General features: G+C 43.3%; 1 protein-coding gene across 2 annotated transcripts in view; it reads right to left on the bottom strand.

Annotated features, from left to right (window-relative positions):
* Positions 1-973: 973 nt before the first annotated feature.
* The window catches only part of NMNAT3 (nicotinamide nucleotide adenylyltransferase 3), a 116,427-nt gene continuing 96,206 nt past the window's right edge, over positions 974-21,194 (bottom strand). For both annotated transcript variants that reach the window (XM_081234434.1, XM_081234435.1), the window contains exons 3-5: positions 14,176-14,359; positions 8,709-8,791; positions 974-2,406 (exon numbers count right to left, since the gene is read on the bottom strand). In XM_081234434.1, coding sequence (XP_081090560.1) covers positions 2,063-2,406; positions 8,709-8,791; positions 14,176-14,359 — 611 coding nt within the window. In that variant the 3' untranslated portion in view covers positions 974-2,062. The remainder of the gene's footprint in view (positions 2,407-8,708; positions 8,792-14,175; positions 14,360-21,194) is intronic.

Here is a 21,194-nt window from a genome sequence, read left to right as displayed (position 1 = left end):
CACTTGGAGTAGCAAATTTCTTGGCACTTAGGATACAGCAGCAAAGAAAACAAAGACTCCTGCCCTTGGGGAGCTTCCTGTTGGGCTAGAAAGTGTACTGGACCCAAAGAAGGGTGGAGAGGCTGAAGTCAGAGGCACTCAGAGTCTTAGAAAATCAGCTGGAAGAGAATTTAGAGGATGTCTAATCAAACCTCCCCATTTTAGAGATTGGGAAACTGAGACTCACAGTTGGGAAGGGAGCTAGTTAACATCACCCAGCTTGCTGTGCCAGCTTTTGGGCAGGGCTGTTTGATTCCTATTCCCCTGAATTATCAGGGTCCTTAGGAAGTTCTTGAGGGCAGAGCTCATCAGGGTTGGGGGATGGCCAGCAGCTTTAGAGGTTGCAGACATGGAAGTCTGGAGACGCCCACGGGATGACCCCACTGCTCTCCATGCAGGAAACCCTGATTTCCTACTTCACTCATGTCCATCCTGACACACCTGCAGACACTGGGATATATTTGGGGAGATACTACATTCTTCCCACTGACCCTTTGCGTTTCTGCACGATTAAATTTGTAGCAAAGATGAACCAGGGTAAAATCCTGGAGAAGTAAATTCTAAATGAGTTCAGTCATTTGGTCAGCAAGTGGAAAGAGTAAACTCAAACAGAGTTCGCCTAGTCAAACCCTCTTCCTAATTGGGAGTGGAAGGAAAAATCCTGAACACACACACCAGCTCCTGTGGGCACCTTTCGGGGCTCACCAGAACACAGCCATCAACCCAGAGCTTAGAGAACCATTTGCTTGGTGTTGAAAAGCAATTGCTTCCTCCACAGCTGGTACCCGGGAATGGAAACTTTTAAATTCATGCCAGTTCGATTGGAACAGTAGCAAATTTCATGGAGTAGCTAAAAAGAAAAGCAACAGTTGGTACATCAGGCGTTAATAATATAACAAAGAAAGAAAAAAGAGAAACTTTTCATTAGTGCTTTTTGATGTCAATTTATTATTTATCCCTTCGCCAATATTCAAACAGGCAGGCAGTCATAAAACATTCAAAAAGATCTTCTAAAACAGTCAAGGCATCTGTTTTACCTCCGTTCTTTTTTAGAAACCTGGAAATCAGGAGCCCTGGCATTTATAGAATAGCTGTGTTTTAAAAAAAAAATATATATATATATATGTATTGTATCAAAAATATTGTTTGAGGGGCTTCCCTGGTGGCGCAGTGGTTGAGAGTCCGCCTGCCGATGCAGGGGACACGGGTTCGTGCCCCGGTCCGGGAAGATCCCACATGCCGCGGAGCGGCTGGGCCCGTGAGCCATGGCCGCTGAGCCTGCGCGTCCGCAGCCTGTGCTCCGCAAATGGAGAGGCCGCAATGGGAGAGGCCCGCATACCACAAAAAAAAAAAAAAAAAAAAAAAAAAATATATATATATATATATACATATATATAGTTTGAGGATCACTACCTAGAAAGATTTTAGTTTAAATTTTATCAATGGCCAGTAGGCAGGCAGACTACGGTTTGTAAAGGAAGATTCAATGTCAATCAGTAAAGTGTTGCTTCCAGATTTTGGACTCCTCCATGAGCATTACTTTGTGGGAACAAAGCACTGACAAAGCCCACTGTTTGGTAATTAGCATCCTGTCAAGCCTCTCCAATGAAGACCGGCAAGCTGCACCTGGTCCTAGTTAAAACACGCTTTGTGGGCAATTCTGATCTGACCCTCAGGGGCCCCCTGCCATGTGCAGAACTGCCTTCAGTGCGCAGCCATAACTACCATTTACAAAATAAGAAGGCCTCTTCATCCAGAGGTTCTGAGAGCTTTTGTCTAAACCTAATGACCTGCCACACCACTTTAACTTCTGTGATAAATGTCCATCCTTGTGATGCAAACATTTGCTCCTCCCCGAAGAAGGTATCTGTTCCTGGGACAGAAGATGCCTCACAAACAAAATCATTGTTGAAACAAACCAAATGAAAAATGGAAAGACTCTGGAACACAAAGGCTGTAAGTGCCCTGTCCTCAGGACGAGGCCAGTGGAGGAGGAGGTGGCCCTCCCCGGCTCGGCTAACCTTCATTCCTCTCCGGGGCTGGCGTAGAGGTCGTGCTCCTTGATGTAGGCGATGACGGCATCGGGGAGCAGGTACTTGACGCTGTGCCCTTGGCCCAGGGCCCACCGGATGTATGTGGCACTGATCTCGTTCTGCACTGGCTCCCTGGCCAGGTGGATGTTGTCCTGGTACCTCTGCAGGATGGGCGAGCCCGAGATGTACCCCTTTGTGTCGTGCCCTGCCCGGTCCACGCACACCAAGCCGAACTTCTCCACTATTTCCTGGATGTGCTTGTCTTTCCAGAGGTTGGGGGTCTGGAAGGTCTTCAGGACATCTGCTCCGCAGAGGAGCTTCAGCTCAGGCACAGCTGGAAAAACAAGGGTGGATCCCAAGAAAGTTACAGAAGGGTCATGGCCGGGAATGATAACATCATATTCTGTTTGAAATTTTCAAAAAATGCTTTTCTTGGAATGTATGGGGAACTCAATGTCTCCGTGTTCATGACTTAAAAAGAAAAAGCATGTAAATGAATCTGAAGCTACTTCAGGGACATACAGTTGTAAGTAATACTTTAATCAATAAATCTTTTAACATTGGCAAAGTGCCAAGTAATACAAAATGGATTTTTTTTTTTTCAGTGTTATACCACAAGGTCGTCTGTGGTTGATGGACCCCATAGCAGAGTCCAAAGGCGGCTGTGCTGTACCTAGAACCCCGTCTTCTGATAGAAGGTGAGGTTCTTAAAGCCCTAGGACTAACAAGTCACTGCCTTTCTCAAAATCTATTTCAGCCCTAACACCTGGTATTTTTATAAGTATAATCTCATCCTAAAGGTTAATTATAAAGGACCTGTGGGTAACTAAAAGGTCTTTAAGACCCCAGCTGGCGACCTTTTCATCTGTTTTCAGTAAAACAAAGCTCTAGAACAACTGATCAATGTGGCTAATCCTTCGGCATTTGTGCTACTAGAGAATGATGATTATGATGATTAAAGAATACTTAACATGTATTGGTTGTTTACTGTGGGCACTATTGCTAAGCGCTTTATGTGTTTAATCTCATTTGAGCCTCAGAACCACCTCAGAAGGTAGGTGATACTGTTGTGCCCACTTTGCGGAGGGGGAAACTGAGGCACAGAGAGGTGCATGACTCATTTAAGCAGAGGAGTCAGGATTTAAATGCACACAGCCAGCCTCCAGCTGGGGCATTTGAAACCGCTGGGCTCTGCCTCCGCCTGCTGGCAGGAATTGTACGTGCATCACCCTGCCTGGATAGTCCTGGCACCATCCCTGTTCAGGCCCCCTTTGAATGGGCTAATCGGAAAAGGAAAAACCAAGTCCATGCTAGAAGCAACCAGCAGGACCTCTAGTCCTTCTGGAAGCCAGTTCTAGCTTCAGTGAACGGCAAAGGCTGGGCTTGTAGGGCACAGGCATCTCTCACTCACCCTGAAATCTCAGCTGGGAGGGGCTTCAGGGATACCAGCTGCTGGGGAAAACCTGATGTAAATGGTCGGTTTAGGATCCTCTATTGTGAAACCTTCGAAGGGATCTGGACGTGGACCAGAGAGATGAAGTTACAAAGGAGCACTAGACCAGCCGTGCACTGGGAAGTGAGAAACTAGAGATGTCATGGACAGGTCAGAGTTCTGGCCTCAGTCGGGCACAGGCTGCTGTGGGGCTGGAGCTGAGATCCTTCTCTGGGCCTCAGTTTCCCCATCCATGAAATGGTGGCACTGGACTTGTTTACTCAATTTAAAGCAGCAGATGTAATTACAGAAAACACACTTCAAACAGTTTAGCAGCATAACTAGGACTCTAGTGCCAGACTTCTTAGATTCAAATCCTGGCTCTGCCGTTTGACAGCTGTGTGACCTCAAGTTTAAAATGGGGATATTAACAGTACTTATCTCATAGGATTAGCTTAGAATTGAATGAGCTTATAAACGTAAAGCACTTAGAACAGTGCTTGGAACAGAGTAAGTGTGACATATGTTAACTACTGTCTGTTCGTCCGTCCATCCATCTATCCATCCATCCATCCATCTTTACCTACTTATCCACCAATCCATTCAGCAGCACATCCATTCAGCACTTATGGAATATCTCCTAAGTACCTGGCCTTTTAAAATCGATAAAACTGCATTTAAAAATTATTCAATAACTTAGACCTTTTTCACTCATTTGGGCTGGTCCCATCGCTTACAACATGTATGTGGATCCAAACTACTCTGCACCTGTGAGATTTTACTCTAATTTCTTATTTATTTGACCATTGTAATGTAGCAAGAGACCACTGTTTGACCTTTCAAGCAATTGGGTTGCTGTTTTGTGGTCTTCCTATGGGGGAGGTTAAATGATGTGCACTGAATTCCAGGGTCTTCTGGGGTCTGAGGCACACCTCCCTGTTCCCTCAGGTCAGGGATTCTTCTCCTGTGGATTTTTGTGGGAACGATTTCCACATATCCACTTCGATATTAGATATTGTCTGAATTCATTAACAATGACAGTGTGGAATATGATTCACTCTGAGCCCTTGCCCAGAAGAGAGAAGTACCCACACCTGCCCCGTCCCCCAAGTCAAAGGCATGTCTGTGGGACTGGTGTGATGGCCATACGCGTCTCAGATCCCAACTCTGGGCAGTCCTGTCATCGGGCCCCCCAGAGGTTTTCACATCTCCCTTTCAAATCCATTCACATCACTCTTACAAAATCTGCAGACCGAGTGACTCTGACTGTCTAAGTCCAAAGTCTGCAAGTCTGAGGTTTTGAATAAATACTGCCAATTTGATTTGTCCTAACAGTGATATAGTGACATAAATAGATGTCCGTGGGCATTTTGGGGCAGGGTGCTTTTTGAATGGCCACAGGCTTTGGAAAGCAGATGAAGTAGAGATTAACACAGAAAGTGGGAGCAGTGCCACCAGGACCTTTCCCTTTGTTTTTTTTTGTTTGTTTTTTGTTTTGTTTTTTTGCGGTACGTGGGCCTCTCACCGCTGCGGCCTCTCCTGCTGCAGAGCACAGGCTCCAGACGCGCAGGCTCAGAGGCCATGGCTCACGGGCCCAACTGCTCCTCAGCACGTGGGATCCTCCCGGACCGGGGCACGAACCCGCGCCCCCTGCATCGGCAGGCGGACTCTCAACCACTGTGCCACCAGGGAAGCCCAGGACCTTTCCCTTTGAATGTCCAGTTGCCCTAACTCTTTGACATCAAAAAGCACCAACCCTGAGGCCAGTCAGCCCTGGGTTCTAATTTCAGATCTGCGAGGACCCTGGGATAGTTATAGCTGGTGGGTCTGTTTCCTCAGCTGTAGTAGGGATAATAAAGCCTCCTTTGGGCGTTATGGAAGTTGAGTGATGGAGAGAATGCAATGGGAATCTCCTGCTTAGTGCAGGCACCGAGGGTGGTGTCTGGAGCATAGGACTTCTGGGTCTAGACAGGACACCCAAGATGAGGCCAGGTATTGGCAACTGAAGGGTGGCACCCATATTAACCTCGGAACAGTCAGTGTGAAATGGAACCAGATGAAGCGTCTGCTCTGGTTGTATGAAAGGAGAATGGGGCTGAGCTGTGCTCAGGCCCCATCAGCCAAGGCAGGGACCACATTCACAAGCGACAGAGGCGGCCTGTTAAAGGACGGAGGCATCATCCACCCCGAAGCGTGACGCCCAAGCAGCCCGGGACAAGGCAATTCGCACGCCTCTGGGTGAGTCCAAGGAGGACTGCAAATCACAGGAGTGATGGGCAAAGCGGGGCTCCGGAGGCCAGAAAATACTGAGCTCAGCCCCAGAGAAGAGCGCATGACAAAATACACGGCACACAAAATGGTCCTTTAAAAACATGTCACTAGTAACATACAAGCGACCTCATCAAAAGCCAAACTTAGGGTGAGAAAAAAATCACCTGCCTTTTTTTAATTGCTCTAGTTTTTTTTTTTTTTTTGATGACAAACATGAAATCTATGTCAATTATGGGACGTATGGAAAATACATAAGTACTTAAAGTAGAAAATAACAGCAACAATAATTCTTTCTACAAAAAACTCAGTATTTTGGTGTATTTCTTTTTTAGTCTTTTCTATTTAAACATGCAAATAGACGTGAAGGTATATTTACATATTTTTACATACTTGAGATGACACAGTATTGTATCCTGATTTTTTCCCATTCACCTCCTAAGTGTTTCTCCATATCATGAAAATCTTTTGTGTGGATACTTCATCCTATATATACAGAACATCCTATATACATCCTATATATACAGTGTGATTTACTTATACATTCCCTTACATTTAAACACTGAGGTTGCTTTTAGTTTCTGCCATTGTAAAAATTGCCATGATAAACATCTTTCTGCATGTCTCCATCCCGATTTCTAATCATCTCCTCAGCCAGATTCCTAGAAGGGGAATGTATCAAGCAAAGGGCACACACATTTTTAAGGCCCCTGCTCTATTTTGGTAAATTGAAAAGCTCACTTTTCATTCAATGCAAACTTCCTTTTTTAACAGTTACTTTGGAAGAGAACAAGATGAGTAGGATTTAGGGTTTGAACAGAGAGAAAGGGGATAAGGAACAAACCCCCAACATCATAGGGCCAAACAGAGCAGACTAGTAGCCCACTGGAAAGATAAATCCAAAAAGAATGCGGGGTGAGCTTTGGGGGAGGGAAGGACTGGTTTCACCACAGGGAAGTGGGTTCCAACCTGAGCCTCACAGGACAGACAGGTTTTCAACAGGGGAGCCAAGAAGGGAAGGGGGAGGAGGGGCCCACCAGGCAGAGACAGGGATTCTGGAAGCATTTGCAGAGAGGTGAGAAGCTGGGAGCCTAAGCATGGCCTTCCTCCTACCTCACGGGAAGCTACTCCCTTCCTTCGCCGTGGGCTCCAGCATCCTGAATGGCATGCAGTGCCCAGCAAGCACTTCCTGCCTGTGTGCCTTACTCAGCTGCCCCCCTGTCCCCGAAATATCCCCAGCCCCAGACAACCTGCTGATCCTATGAGTCATGGTGCAGGCGTCACCTCCTCCAGTCCCCCTGATCCATGTCTGGACTCACTGACATTCACAGCCTGTCTCCAGCTCAGGGCAGGGGCTGGGCACCGGTCTCTGTTCTCAGCCAGCATCTCTAGAACCCTATTAGGAGTGACTGCTGAGCCAGAGGGGATTCAGAAAGAAGGCAGAGGGCTGAGAATGCACACTGTGTGCTGTGCTGGGGACTGGGGGACAGATGAGGAGCCCATGCTGGCAATGGAGGGAGGGCGGACAGGGAGACCAGGGGAGTGTACTAAACAGTGTAGGAGCTGATCATATAGGAGACTCTGTAGCTCCTTCTTTCTTGGAATTCTACTCTAGTGCACAGTTCCCCAAACTGGCGCTAAAGCAGTTCCCCAGCGTGCCTATTAAACATCCAGAGTCCCAGGCTTCATTCCCCCTCAGCAGGTCTGAGGCGTGGCCTGGGAATTAGCATTTTTAACAAGCCTCACAGGTGATTCTGCTGTGAGTGATCCTTTGACCAGCATTCAGGAACTGCTGCAGGAAACCTTTAGGGCATTTTCAAGTCCTTTAAATTAATTGATTAATTAATTATAAACATATATATATTCTTTTTCAGATTGTTTTCCATTATAGGTTATTACAAGATACTGAGTATAATTCCCTGCGGTATATAGTAGGTCCTTGTTGTTTACCTATTTTATATATATAGTAGTGTGTATATGTTAATCCCAAACTCCTAATGTATCCCCACCCACCCTTTAAGTCCTTTTGGAAGAGTGTTTCCCAGTCTGTGTTCTGGGGAGCACCGGTTCTGAGAAATACTAACATGCATTAAAAAGAGTCCCATGATTAAAAAGTGCTAAGAACAGCTGCGAGCCTCTTCCCTTTCTTTCAGTCACACACATGAACATAGTAAGGCTCTGAAAAGTCCTGCAGTAAGGACACCAGTTTAGGTCTGTTTAACCGTGACATGCTGGAGCCCTTCTAATAGGGAAATAGTGTCCTACCAACTAAAGGTGGGAGAGCCGCTGGAGTGTTGGCCCAGTGGGACCAGTGGTTCCCTGCTCATGGCACATCCTGCCCCTGTCCCCCATCACTGGTGCTCCTGCTTACGTGCCTGAGGGGCTATGCATTTGACCCCCGGTACCAGTGCTGTCATGGGAGGTACTCTGAAATCACAGCTGACAAGATTCCATCAAACACCAGGTGTTGACAACAGGGTAGAAACCCAGGGCTACAAATTAAAAGGATAATCCAAATCGACTTTACAGGCCTTAAAAATAGGTTTCCTCTTCCAAGTAAAACACTGAGTAACACTGCTATAAAGTATTAGTTTAAGGGATATAATGGCACATTTTGTTTTCAAAAAGGCTAAGGCTTTCAAAAGCAGCCCAGCGGCACCCAGAAGTTTATCTCTGTGTAGCCCTGACTGTAATCCAGGTCACAAGCACAAGTCACAAGTGTAGGTAAACTCCTTTGGGGCAGAAAATCCCAATTTAGCATAACAATTTACAAGGGATGGTGGCAGATTGGTTAGTCTGACCTTTCAACGTGGGAAGTGTCACCCCTAGCAGGCTTCGAAAACTCTTATCTGTGCCCAGGGGGCTGTGACTCCCGTTGGCTCTTACCCGAAGCCCTGACATCTCACCCTCCCACAAAGGAGAGGGTCAGCACCCACCTGCGGGGGCTGGAGAGTCAACCTTGCCTTGGTCCAGGCCTTCCTTCCAGGGCAGAGATCTGAGCAGTTCGCTGTGATGATGCCTGTGTTGTAAGCATATGGGTTCAGGGGGCATCCATGTGGCCTACAGTTCCCCCAAACCACCCGGGGTGGGGGTCTCTGATTTTAAGTCTCAACCTGCTTTTGTCCATTTTAGGTAGCTCATTCCATAAATATTTGCTGAAGGCCTACTATGTGCCAGGCCCTGTGCCAGGTGATGCGTCTGGGTCCTCACAGACCCCCGCATCCAAGGCAGCTCACTGCCTTCTGTGAGCCCCGACTGAAAGGAGGAAATGAGCAGATTTCTACTCTTTCAGTATTTTCTTTCACTACCTCACGTTTTACAAAAAACTGAATAGGGATTACGGACCTGGGCTATTAGAATCAGACCTGAGTTCAAAATACAAATTTTCAGTTGTAAAGCTGGGATAATACACCTACTTTTTAGACTTTAGTGAAGGTACATGAGCTAACATGCAGCAAGCACTGGCACAGTGCGTGGCCCACAGCTGCCTCTCAAGATAGAGGCTCTCTCGGATCATGAGCTGGTACTTTAGAATTTGACAGGGTGATGCTCAGAGCCTGGCTTGGAGCCAGACTGCCTGGGTTGAATCCCAGCTCCCCCGCCGGCCAGCGGTGGGATCCCGGGTGGGCGGTTTCCAGTCTCGGCACCTGCAAAACGAGGAATGATGACAGTGCCAGCTTCCCGCGGATGGTTATGAAGATGAAAGGAGTTTTGTACATGCAAAGCCCACAAAGTGGTGTGCAGCACAGAGCGAACCTCATTACGTGTTAGCAGTTCAGATACGACTAGACTTACACCCATAGGGCAGGCCCGGCTCTTTAAGCAATCTATGTTCTGCAAACCAAGAGATACCTGTGCCTTCTTCTTTTCAACAGAGCACAGGTAATCACTATGTCTTGTATCAATCTGATCTTCCATCTTCCACTTCCCGTATTAACTAGAGCTGTGTTTGGGAAGAAGTGCCTGGTGGGAGAAGCATGTGTTTGTAGCCAGAGTGGCTGGGTTCAAGTTTAGGCTCTCTTGCTCGAAGGAGCCTGGGTGAGTCACAAACACCCTCAGGGCCTCACTGACCTCTGTTAATTGGTCAGGAAAGTTAATGCCGGCCTTGTCTACCCTGAGTATCACAAGACCATGAAGGCGCAAAGGCTTCTCCCCGGCTGGGGAAGCGGCTGATGCTGATTATTATTTGGAGCGGGTGCAGTGTAGAGGTTAAGTTCTAGAATGAGATTGCCTGGGTTGCAATACTGGTTCCAACTAGGAGCTGTGGAATCTTGGTGGGTGCCTTAAGCAATCTGCCTCCACTTTCCTCATCTGTAGAATGGCGGACAATGACAGTACCCACCCCAGAGAGCTGTTGTGAGGATGAATGAAAGAGCTTAGCACAGCCCATCCACAGAAAAGTGCCCAGTCAACGTTAGCTGTTATTAGTATCCTTACTCTCAGTCTGTCTTCCCCACCAGATTGTGAACAAGGAGCTCATGTAATTCATCCTTATATTCTTGGTGCCTAGGGAACTGCTTAGTAAAGTCAGCTGAATTCACGAAGGATGGAAGGGGGGTAAATACATTTAATTCAGGTCCAGATTCCCTCCTGATGGTCTCAGAGACTCAGCTGAGTCTTGTCAGGGCCCTGCTGGACTCGTCTGTGTTTCCATTACTGTCTTATTGCTTTAGTTTTAGAAAGCTTCACCTCTGAGGATTCACTCCCGGGTTAGCCTGGAATCTCGCATCAGACTGAAGTAGGTTTGGGTCTCACCTCCACTTTCTCGCTGTAGGACTGTATGTTGCTGACCCTTTCCGAACCTGTTTCCTCATCTGTGAAAGGAGGCCAAACTCACCTACTTCTCAGAGTTGCTGAGCTGACTAGATATTATATACTTGGCACACATAGTAGATGATCAATGAAAGCTGGTATTATTTTATTTTACTTCCCTTGATGTTCCTGGTTCAAGTTGACCCTACTTGGAATATTAGCTGGAGCTCTGAACTCTGGTGTGCAAATGATTTCAACGCCAAATGCATCTTCCTCACAGACCTCGGCTCCGCCTTTGTTTGGTGGGAGGTCATTGCTTCCTCTTGTTGCCTGCCTGAGGGGCACCCTGGTGTGCCCAGCCTTGGGCCTGATGACTGTCCCTGGCAGCATGTTCTCTGTGTCCTCAGCAGTCCCTGGTCTCCAACTATACCCAATCAGAAGGTCACTGTGGCAGAAGCAGAGTCAGCCACATCGTGGTCCCACCCGTAGATCACTGGTTTTGAAGATGGCCATAAGCATGGCTTCAGAGTTCAATAGACTAGGGCTCCACCACTTGCTTATTTGTTGTGCGACTGGGGTTAACTTAGCCTCTCTGAGCCTCAGTTTACTCATCTGTAAAATGAGGACGACATAAGAGCATGTTTGCCAAGGGGCACATGAGCTGCTGCTGGACCACATCAAATGGCATCGTGACCGAGGCCCTCCCTCAGCATGGGGAGAGGGCAAGTGAAATCAGTTATCAAGTGCCCTAAAAGCATGAAAGCTGGCCCAGGTTTCTTAAAAAATTAGAGTAAAAGTAAAAAACCTAATAAGGAGAAAAAGAATACTCAATAAGCCCTACAGTGAATTGACTTCATAGTGACATATATCACTGTCACCATGATGTAGATTCACTGCTGAGTCCACCAAGAGGATACTAACGGAGCAAAGGGTGGGGTGGATTTCTACAATGCTTCTAGAATCACCTAACTTTACAATTTTAACCAGATTTTCAATCTTAAAAAAATGATTTTGGTAATTTTAGGAAAACATTAGTAATTAAACAAATTTTCTAATGAAGCCCACCCCAAATACTGACAAAAATCTTAATCAGCTATCTGATAAAACAGTGTTGACTATATCAGTGGATTCTCAACATTGGCTGCACAAAATAAATCATTTGGGGACCTTTAAAAGTACCCATGCCTAGACCCTGTCCCAGAAAAATCAAAATCTCAGGTAGGGGAGGGTGAGCATTTAGAAATAGCTTCCCAGGTGATTCTTACAGCCAGGATTGAGACCACTGGTTTGGACTGATCCCAGTACTAATCATAAGCATGATTCACACACTTGGTGACTGAGGCTGTGGATCTCAACCCTGGCCACACATTAGAATCACCAGGGAGCTCTTAAAAATCCTAAGGCCCCATCCTAGACCAATGACATCTCAGTCTCTGGGGTAAGACTCAGGCTTCCGTACTTTTTTGTTTGTTTTTTGGTTTTTTTTTGCGTTACGCGGGCCTCTCACTGTTGTGGCCTCTCCAATTGCAGAGCACAGGCTCCAGACGTGCAGGCCCAGCGGCCATGGCTCACGGGCCCAGCCTCTCCGCGGCATGTGGGATCTTCCCGGACCGGGGCACGAACCCGTGTCCCCTGCATCGGCAGGCAGACTCTCAACCATTGTGCCACCAGGGAAGCCCAGGCTTCCATACTTTTGAAAGCTCCCTAGGTGATTCAAGGTGCAGCCAGGGCTGAGAAGCACTTGTCTAAAGGGTACAGTAAAAAAAAAAAAAAGAAAAAGAATGTGTCCTGTAAAATCTTAGGTCTGCATTTTGCAGCAGGATATTAATTACGTGGTACTGCGGTCAAATCCTACTTACCTAGCTGTGAATGGCTTATCTGTTATGAGGAGACATTATGGGCCTGTTAGGGATGCAGGGAAGGTAGCTAACGTTATTAAGCGCCTACTATAAACCAGGTGTTTTCCGACATCATCTCATGTAGTTCATACAGTATCCCAGTGAAGTAGGTGGTGTCAGCCCCATCTTATTAGGTGAGGAACTGAGGCTCAGAGAGGCTAACTCATTTACATCAAGTCACTTCGATTGTAAATTTGGCTCCAAGATCTGGGCCCGAGGCCACACTGCCCCTCACAGGGTGGAAAAGGAGAGCGTCTCTTTGTTTCTGACTACGTATTAAAGCTAAATGATTTGTTGGATTATCTGATTTGTCTCTACTCCCCTCTGTTAGCCTCGATACATGAGAACTGACTACACCGTTTGTTCTAACAGGGTGATCTAGGTCTAAATTTACTACTTAAGTTAAAAAAAAGAGAAGCATAGATCTCACAATTATTTCATATTTGCTCTCCTTCAATTTGACAACAGATTTTGAAGTAGCACTGTAACTGCTGAATGCTTCTAGCTGGTTCCTTCCCCAGTAAAGGGTAAGTAATAAGAACCAGGATATGGAAACTAAATGTTTACCTTTGCTTAAAAAGGCAAACATTTTTCTCCCAAGTGACTTTGAAGATTAGTAAAAAATAAAAACCAGGGCTTCCCTGGTGGCGCAGTGGTTGAGAGTCTGCCTGCTGATGCAGGGGACACGGGTTCGTGCCCCGGTCCGGGAAGATCCCACATGCCACGGAGTGGCTGGGCCCGTGAGCCATGGCTGCTGAGCCTGCGCGTCCGGAGCCTGTGCTCCGCAACGGGAGAAGCCGCAACAGTGAGAGGCCCGTGTACCGCAAAAAAAATAAATAAATAAAAAATAAAAACCAATCTAAATTATGGACAGGGCTGTCAATCATTCAGCCTGGTCCCTTGTGTCTCCTATTCTCTGACAATCCTAGTGCTTCCACATAGATCAAGACACAGCCCACAGTTTGCAATCCCTTCCAGCAGAGCTGGCTGTCATTAGTGACAGGCAGGCCAGCCTCACGATCCCCTCCGACAGGCAGGACAAGTGGGACTTCTTGCTTCTCTAGCAATCTCTCAGGAAAGCTTCCCAGACAAAAGTCAGAGACCCACTGTCCTAAAATACAGGGCTTTTAAATGGCTGCATTACTTGTGCTGAATGCTAATAGCAGTCCTAAAAGAAAAAAAAAACCCTGTGTAATTATTTCTAGATTCATAGTTTTTTCTTAAAGTCTAGATTTATAGAACCTAGGATTTGTACACTTGGAAAAGATGGCCTATTATGTAGATGCAGTTTTCAACCTAGTCAGTGATGACAATAATAAAGGGTCTCACTTACTGAGTATGATTATGTGGTTCTGGGTCAGGAAAGTGATTTACATTTTCGTAATACTCATTAGGTGATGCTGTCCCCGTTTTGCAAGTGAGAAATGTGTCCCAGAGAAATGTCATGTGCCTAATGTCACACAGCTACTGAGTGGTGGCCCTGGAGCCTAGATGCTACAACCCTCTGAAACAAGATGGGGCTTTCCCACAAAGTGTACCCTGAAGGGAGTGGTTTGTGATTTTTCCACTTAGGACCTCTCTGAGAATGTGAATCTGTTGGTCTCTCTCCCTCTAAGGAGAAACTCTTGCAGGATTTGGGCGAGAGGGGCCAGCTGAAGCCCCACTCAACACTCCATCCCTGCCTGTCACCCTGTGGGCTCTGCAGACGTGACTGTGGCCCCTGCTCATCCCAAGAGCACATGCCCACCGTTACCTCAGCACCTTGACTGTCTCCGTCCACTGCACCTGCTCACTCTCCCAGGGGTCCACCTGGATCCAGTCGGACGTCTGCAGGGCCAGCCGGGCCATGGCCACCCGGTGCCGGGCAGCCACGAGGTCCTTCTTTCCGTAGCTGTCATTGACAGGAGAGATGATACCCCCGATCACCTGGTACCTGCCTAGGCAGCAGAGAGCAGTGGTGTTGCTGGTACAGGACCTTGTCACCTGGCAGCTGGGATTCAGGCAGGTGCTAAAAATCTTGGGGTCTCGTCCTGAGTGGGATCAGACCCTAGCATTCTCTGCTGGGCGGGCCAGCTCCCTTGGGCCAGGTAAAGGTGCTACCTCAGGAACCACGTGCCTCTCCTCCAGAGGCTTCTACACCCTGGAGTAGCTCAGAGGATGCCGTGAGGGTGGAGCTGAGGCAAGGCTCCCAGATAGCAATGTGGGCGGTTAGGGTTAGAATATGTTGGAGGAACACGATGACTCCCCCTGCGTGGGACTTACAGGGGCACTACTGTCCTCTAATCATGTTTGGGACAATAGTTACACATGGTTTCTTAGCTCAAATAGGGGATTTTGTGGATCAAAGAGAAAGGATGATATTTAGCCTGGACCAGGTGGGTGGGTGATGGGATGCAGACTCACTGCACAGGCCCACCATTGGCTTTGGAGGACTGTGCTGTTAAGGGAATGGGAAGGCCTACTTTGGAAAAGATGGGAGCCGTCTGATGAGAGATGCTGCATGGCTCAGTGACTGAAGAATGGGGCATTACAGGTTTAGAGCTGCAGTGAACTGTAGAAGCTACAGAGAACCACCATGGAAAGGGTATGAATGGGCCTCAGAGAGACTGTGGCTGGGACTCGGGTGAAGCTCTAGTTCTCTCACTCACTAGGATGTCTTAGGCAAATTACCAAGCTATTTGCAAAAATAAAACACTTAGCCATTTGAACTTCAGTTTTCCTACCTGTAAAATGGGATAATGCCTGCTTGGCAGGACCTTGTGGTAAGGACGAAATTAGATAATGTTTAGGAGGGGAGATAATATTTTGACTTTGTATATGATACATTTAAAAAATTGTATTATAAAATATCATATGCATACAAAAGGGCATAGAGTTTGACAAAGAGTTATAAAGTATATCCTGTTCTAATCCTCACCTAGGTTAAGATACAGAAGTTCCCTAGCACAGCCTCCACACTCTGATGGAAGCTCATTACTATTCTTACTTTTATAATATTAATTCTCTTGCTTTCCTTTATAGCTTTACCATGTATTTATGCATCCTTAAGAAACACAGGTTGATTTTGCCTGCTTTTGAAACTTTTAAATATGGAGTCGTACTGAATGTATTCTTTCATTAAGCCTTTTTCACTTTGATAAAATTCATGTAGTCCAACCAGTTTTATTGCTGCATAATATTCTTTTGCATGATTATATACCAAAGAATTGATCTATCTTACTGTTGATGGATTTGGTTTGATTCTGGCTTTAGACAGTTACCAACAATGCTGCTATGAAAATGCTTGCACAAGTCTCCCTGTGTGCACAAGCATATCTTTCTTAGGATATGTACCTAAGAGTGGAACTGCTAAGTCATTGGGTAGATGTATTTGCAGCTTTACTAGATAATGCCAAACACTTTTCTAAAATGGTTATAGATATTTACTCTCCAACCAGCGGTGTATGAGCGTTCACTTGCTTCACACCATCGAGCAAATAACCATACAGGGTTATTGTCAGGATTTTCCCATCTGATAGATGTGTAGTTATATCTCATTGTGGTTTTAATGTTCCTTTTCCTGCTTACCAATGAGCCTGAGCATTTATTCATATATATTATTAAACATTCGAGCTTAAATTTTTTGTGAAGTGCCTGTTCAAATCTTTTGCCCATATTTTCGGTTGTCTGCCTTTTTGTCATTGATTTGTAAAGTTCTTCATCTATTCCAAATATTAGCCCTTTGTTGGTTGGTTATATGTGTCATAAATACCTTCTCTCACTTGATGGCTTGTCTTATTCTTTTTATGGAATCCTGCGAAAACAAACGTCCTTAATTTTTATGTAGTTGGGTTGTTAGTTCTTTTCCTTTATGGCTAGTGCATTTTGTGTTATGAGGACATTTTCCTATATGATCTCATAAAAGCTTTATAGTTTTGTTTTTCACATTTGTGTCTCTGTGCATGATGTGCATCCTATTAAATTATTTTCCACTTGGATAGTCAATTATTCCAGCATCATTGACCAAAAAGACCTCTTCTGCCCCACTGCTGTGCATTGTCACCCGTGTGGAACTCCTAGTGTCCATCTGAGCATAGGCCTGTTTCTCCGCTCTCTGTTCTGTTATGTGGCTGTATTTGCCATCCTTGTATAATACAATGTCACACTGCCTTGTTTAATAGAGCTTTAGTACACATCTTGATATCTGGTTAAGTAAATCCTCCCACCTGTTATTCAAGAGTGTCTTCGCAATTCTTGACTTTTTGCATTTTCCACATAAATTTTAGAAAGCACTTGTCAAGTTCCACAAAGATGGAACAGCTCCCCAGCCCCCCAAAAAACCTGCTGAAATTTGATAGGAATTGAATCAAATCTATAATTCAATTTAGGGAGAACTGACATTTTTACAATAATGAGTCTTCCAATCCACGAGCATGGTATATCTTTCCATTTGTTTAGGTTTTCTTAAATGTTTCTAAATAAAATTTTACAATTTTTCTTGTAGCACACTTAACACATCTTTTGTAAGATTTATTCCTAGATTCTTGATCTTTTTGATGCCACTACAAATGGCATTTTTAAAGTTTCAAAGTTGACTTTTTTTCCTGCTGTTGATATGTAGAAATATAATTGATTTAGGTATCTTGAATGTGTATCTAGTAAATTTGCTAAACTCTCTCATTAATTCTAATAGTTTATCTGCAGAATCTTTTGAATCTTCTATGTCCAAAATAATACCGTCTGAAAATACTGACAATTTTGCTGTTTCATTTCCAATCCTTTTACATTTTATTTTTCTTGTTGCATTGTTTAAGGCCTCTAGAATAATGCTGTATAGAGATGGTGTTAGCAGGCATCCTTGTGTTATTCCCACTATCAGAGGAAAAACTTTCAAGTTTCATTATTACGTATGATGTTTGCTGCAAGTTTTCTGTAGATATCCTTTTTCAGTTGTGACAGAGACCATGCCATGTGTTCATTAAGACCCATTTTTATTTTTCCTTTTTCTGGGCATATAGGAAGCTAATATTTCTGTTCCTCTTGAAATTAGGTTGTGTTTTTGTGAGTTGAATGAGTTATAGTCATTGGGACGTGGGTGGAAGTGATGTATGCCCCATGTAGACTTGGCCATAAAAACTCTTGCATGACACTCTAGCTCTTCATAGTGAATCTGAAAGCTGCAATTAAGATAGCAAAGCATATGGGGCCTACCTGGATACCTGAGACACAGCTTGGAAGGGAACTACCCTGTAGATCTTCTGAACCTACACAGGATTTATCTGATGAGAGATAAACTTTATTTAATGTGTCAAGCTCCTCAACTTGGGGGATTTGTTACTGCAACTTAGCCTGGTCTATCCTGACAAATATGTTACTTTAAAAGAGACATTTAATATCCTAAATATATAAAGAACACATACAACTCAACAATAAAAAAAAGCAATTTGAAAATGGGCAGAGGAGCTGATGGACATTTTTCCAAAGAAGACGTACAGATGACCAACAGGCACATGAAAAGATGCTCAACATCACTAAACATCATGGAAATGCAAATCAAAACCACAGTGAGATATCACCTCACACCTGTCAGAATGGCTATCATTAAAAAAGACAATACGTGTTGGTGAGGATATGGAGAAAAGGGAACCTTCTTGCATTGTTGGTGGGAATGTAAATTGGTGCAGCCACTGCAGAAGACAGTACGGAGACTCCTCAAAAAATTAAGAATAGAACTACCATACAATCCAGCTATCCCACTTCTGTATATTTTTCCAAAGAATAAAAAAATACTAATCTGAAAATATATACATACCCCTATGTTCCCTGCAGCATTATTTACAATAGCCAAGACATGGAAGCAACCTAAGCGCCCATCAACAGATGAATGGATAAAGGAGTTGAGGTGTGTGTGTGTGTGTGTGTGTGTGTGTGTGTGTGTGTGTATATATATATATATATATATATATATATATATATATATATACACATGCACACATACATACACAATGGAATACTACTCAGCCAGAAAAGAGATGAAATCTTGCCATTTGTTAGTACGTGGATGGACCTTGAGGGTATTATGCTAAGTGAAATAAGTCAGATGAAGAAAGACAAATACTGTATAATTTCACTCATATATGGAATATAAAAAACTAATAAACTAAAATAATAATAATAATAATGAACAAAGCAAACCAAACAAAAACAAACCCAAACCCGTAGATACAAAGAACAGAGTAGTGGTTACCAGAGGGGGAGGGGTGGAGGGAGGGTGAAATGGGTAAAGGAGATCAGTCTCCTTTACCATACATGTCTCCTGTATGGTGACAGATGGAAACTAAATCTTTGATGGTGAGCACTTTGTAGGGTATACAAAAGTAGAAATATTGTACACATGAAACTTACATAATGTTATATATCAATGTTACCTTTATAAAGTAAAAAAGAGACATTCCCAGCTAGTCACAGTTTGAGCTTTTGTCATAAATGAATTCTCTGAAACTCTTGAAAATGACTGTGTGATATTTCTCCTTTAGTCAGTTAATACAGTGCATTGCATTGATTAACCTTTTAATTTTTAACATTGCATTCCTGAGATAAACTCAGTTTGGTCAAGATATATTATCTTTTTAATGTGTTGATGGATTCACTCTGCTAATATATATTTAGGAAGCAAGAGAAGTCTATAATTTTATTTTTCTCTTAATGTCCTAATCAGGTTTTGGTATCAAGGTCATGCTAGCCTCATAAAAAGTGTTGGGAGTCCCCTCCTTTTCCTATGCTCTGAAATAGCTTGTGTAGGATTGAAATAACATTTTTTCCATTAAGTGTTTTCTAGAACCCATCAGTGAAGTCTTCATGAGGTTGGAGTCTAATTTGTGTGAAATTTTTTGACTAATGATTTAATTTCTTTAATGGTTGTAAAATGATTCAGATTTTTTATTTCTTCATTATACTTTTTGGCAACTTGCATTTTTTCTAGGATTCTTTTCATTATATCTAAATTTTGAAATGTACTGGCATAAGGTTGTTTCCAATATTCTCTTATTTGTTTAGTGTTGACACCATCTGTAGGGATGTCCTTTTCATTCCTAATGTTGGTTGTGTTTCCGTCCTTTTTCCTTGCTCAATCTTGCTAGAGGTTTGTAATCTTATTAGTCTTTTCAAAGAACCAACTTTTGGCTTTATTGCTCTTCTCTACTGAATGTTTGTTTTCCATTTCATCAATTTCTGTTCTATTTTTATTAATTCTATCCTCCTACTTTCTTGGTGCTACTTTGCTGTTCTTTTTCTAACTCCTGGTGATGGATACTCAGCTAATTTGCCATTTATCTTATTTTCTAATAAACACAGTTCTGGCTATAAAAATTCCCTCTAAGCACGACTTTGCTTGTATCCTTTAAGCATGACTTTACTTGCATTTACTTTTTGATATGTAGTGTTTTCATGATCATTCAGTTCAAAATACTTTCTAATTTTTATCATTACGACTTTTTGATCCATGAACTATTTAGAAGTGTTTTTCCTAATTACCCAACATATTGAGGTTTTTGGTAATCTTTTTCTTACTGATTTCTAGCTTAGTTCACTGTAGTCAGAGAACATACTCTATTGATTTCAATCTCTTGAAATATGTTGATACTTGCTTTATGTCCTAGGATATGATCAGTTTTGGTAAATGTTCCATGTGTACTTAAAAAAATGTGTATTCTATGATTGTTGGGTGCAGTGTTCTGTCCATTTACTTAATATTGCTAATTGTTTTGTTTAAATCTATGTTCTTACTGATTTTTTTGTCTGCCTGTGTATTATTTATAGAGAGGCATGTTAAAATCTCCCACTATGATTGTGAATTTTTCTTTTTCTTTTTAGTTCTTTCAACTTTTGTTTCATATATTTTAATGTTATTAAAATATACATTATTTAAGTTCCTATAAATTTATGATTCTTACGTATCTGTGAATCAAGCCTCTTTCTCTCTAGTAATAGTTTTTACTTAAATCTATATGCCTGATAGTATTATAGTCTCAACAGTTTTATTTTGATTAGTATATGCATGTCATATATTTTTTCACCCTTTTACTTTCAATCTTTCTATACTTTTGTTTTAGAAAAGTCTTTTGTAAATAGCCTAAAGCTGGATTAAAAAAATTGGGGGGTCAAATTTGACAGTTACTGACTCTTAATTGGAACGTTAAGTTCATTTACATTTAACGTGAATGCTAACAGATTTAAGTTTAAAGCTACCAACTTATATTTTCTTTCTTCCCACACAAGTCTATGTTATTTTTTCCTCTTGTCCTGCCTGTGTTTGGGCTTTATTTCATTTTTTTCCCTCTCAGATTGGAATTATATATAGTCTCACATCCAAAGTAAATGAAGACCTTTCCCCTCTTCCTCAACAACATGGGGACTAGAGAGCTCTGTCCATGCTAGTCGTGTACATATTTTAAGCCTATTGTTTCTCCTAACCCTGTTAGACCTTATCATTCTGTTTTATACAACCAATGCTCACTTAAATTTACCCATGTGTTTGCCATTTTCTTTGCACTCCATTTCTCTTTGCGTATCAGACATGCTCTCCGGGAATCACTCTCCTTCTGACAGAATATATCCCATAGAATTTCCTTAAGTTAGTGACTTCATGCTTGAAAGACATTTTCAAGATACTACCCTCACGCCCAAAATATATTTTCACTGTATATGAACTAATGGATTGGCAATCATTTTCCTTCAATACTTTGAAGTTATGGTTCTACAGTTTTTTGACTTTCAATTGATGCTATTGAGAAG

Source organism: Mesoplodon bidens (assembly GCF_964165515.1).
Source record: "Mesoplodon bidens genome assembly, chromosome: 5".
Taxonomy (NCBI): domain Eukaryota; kingdom Metazoa; phylum Chordata; class Mammalia; order Artiodactyla; family Ziphiidae; genus Mesoplodon; species Mesoplodon bidens.
The sequence above is the reverse complement of the archived record's forward strand: the minus strand, read 5'-3'. Positions and strand labels throughout refer to the sequence as shown.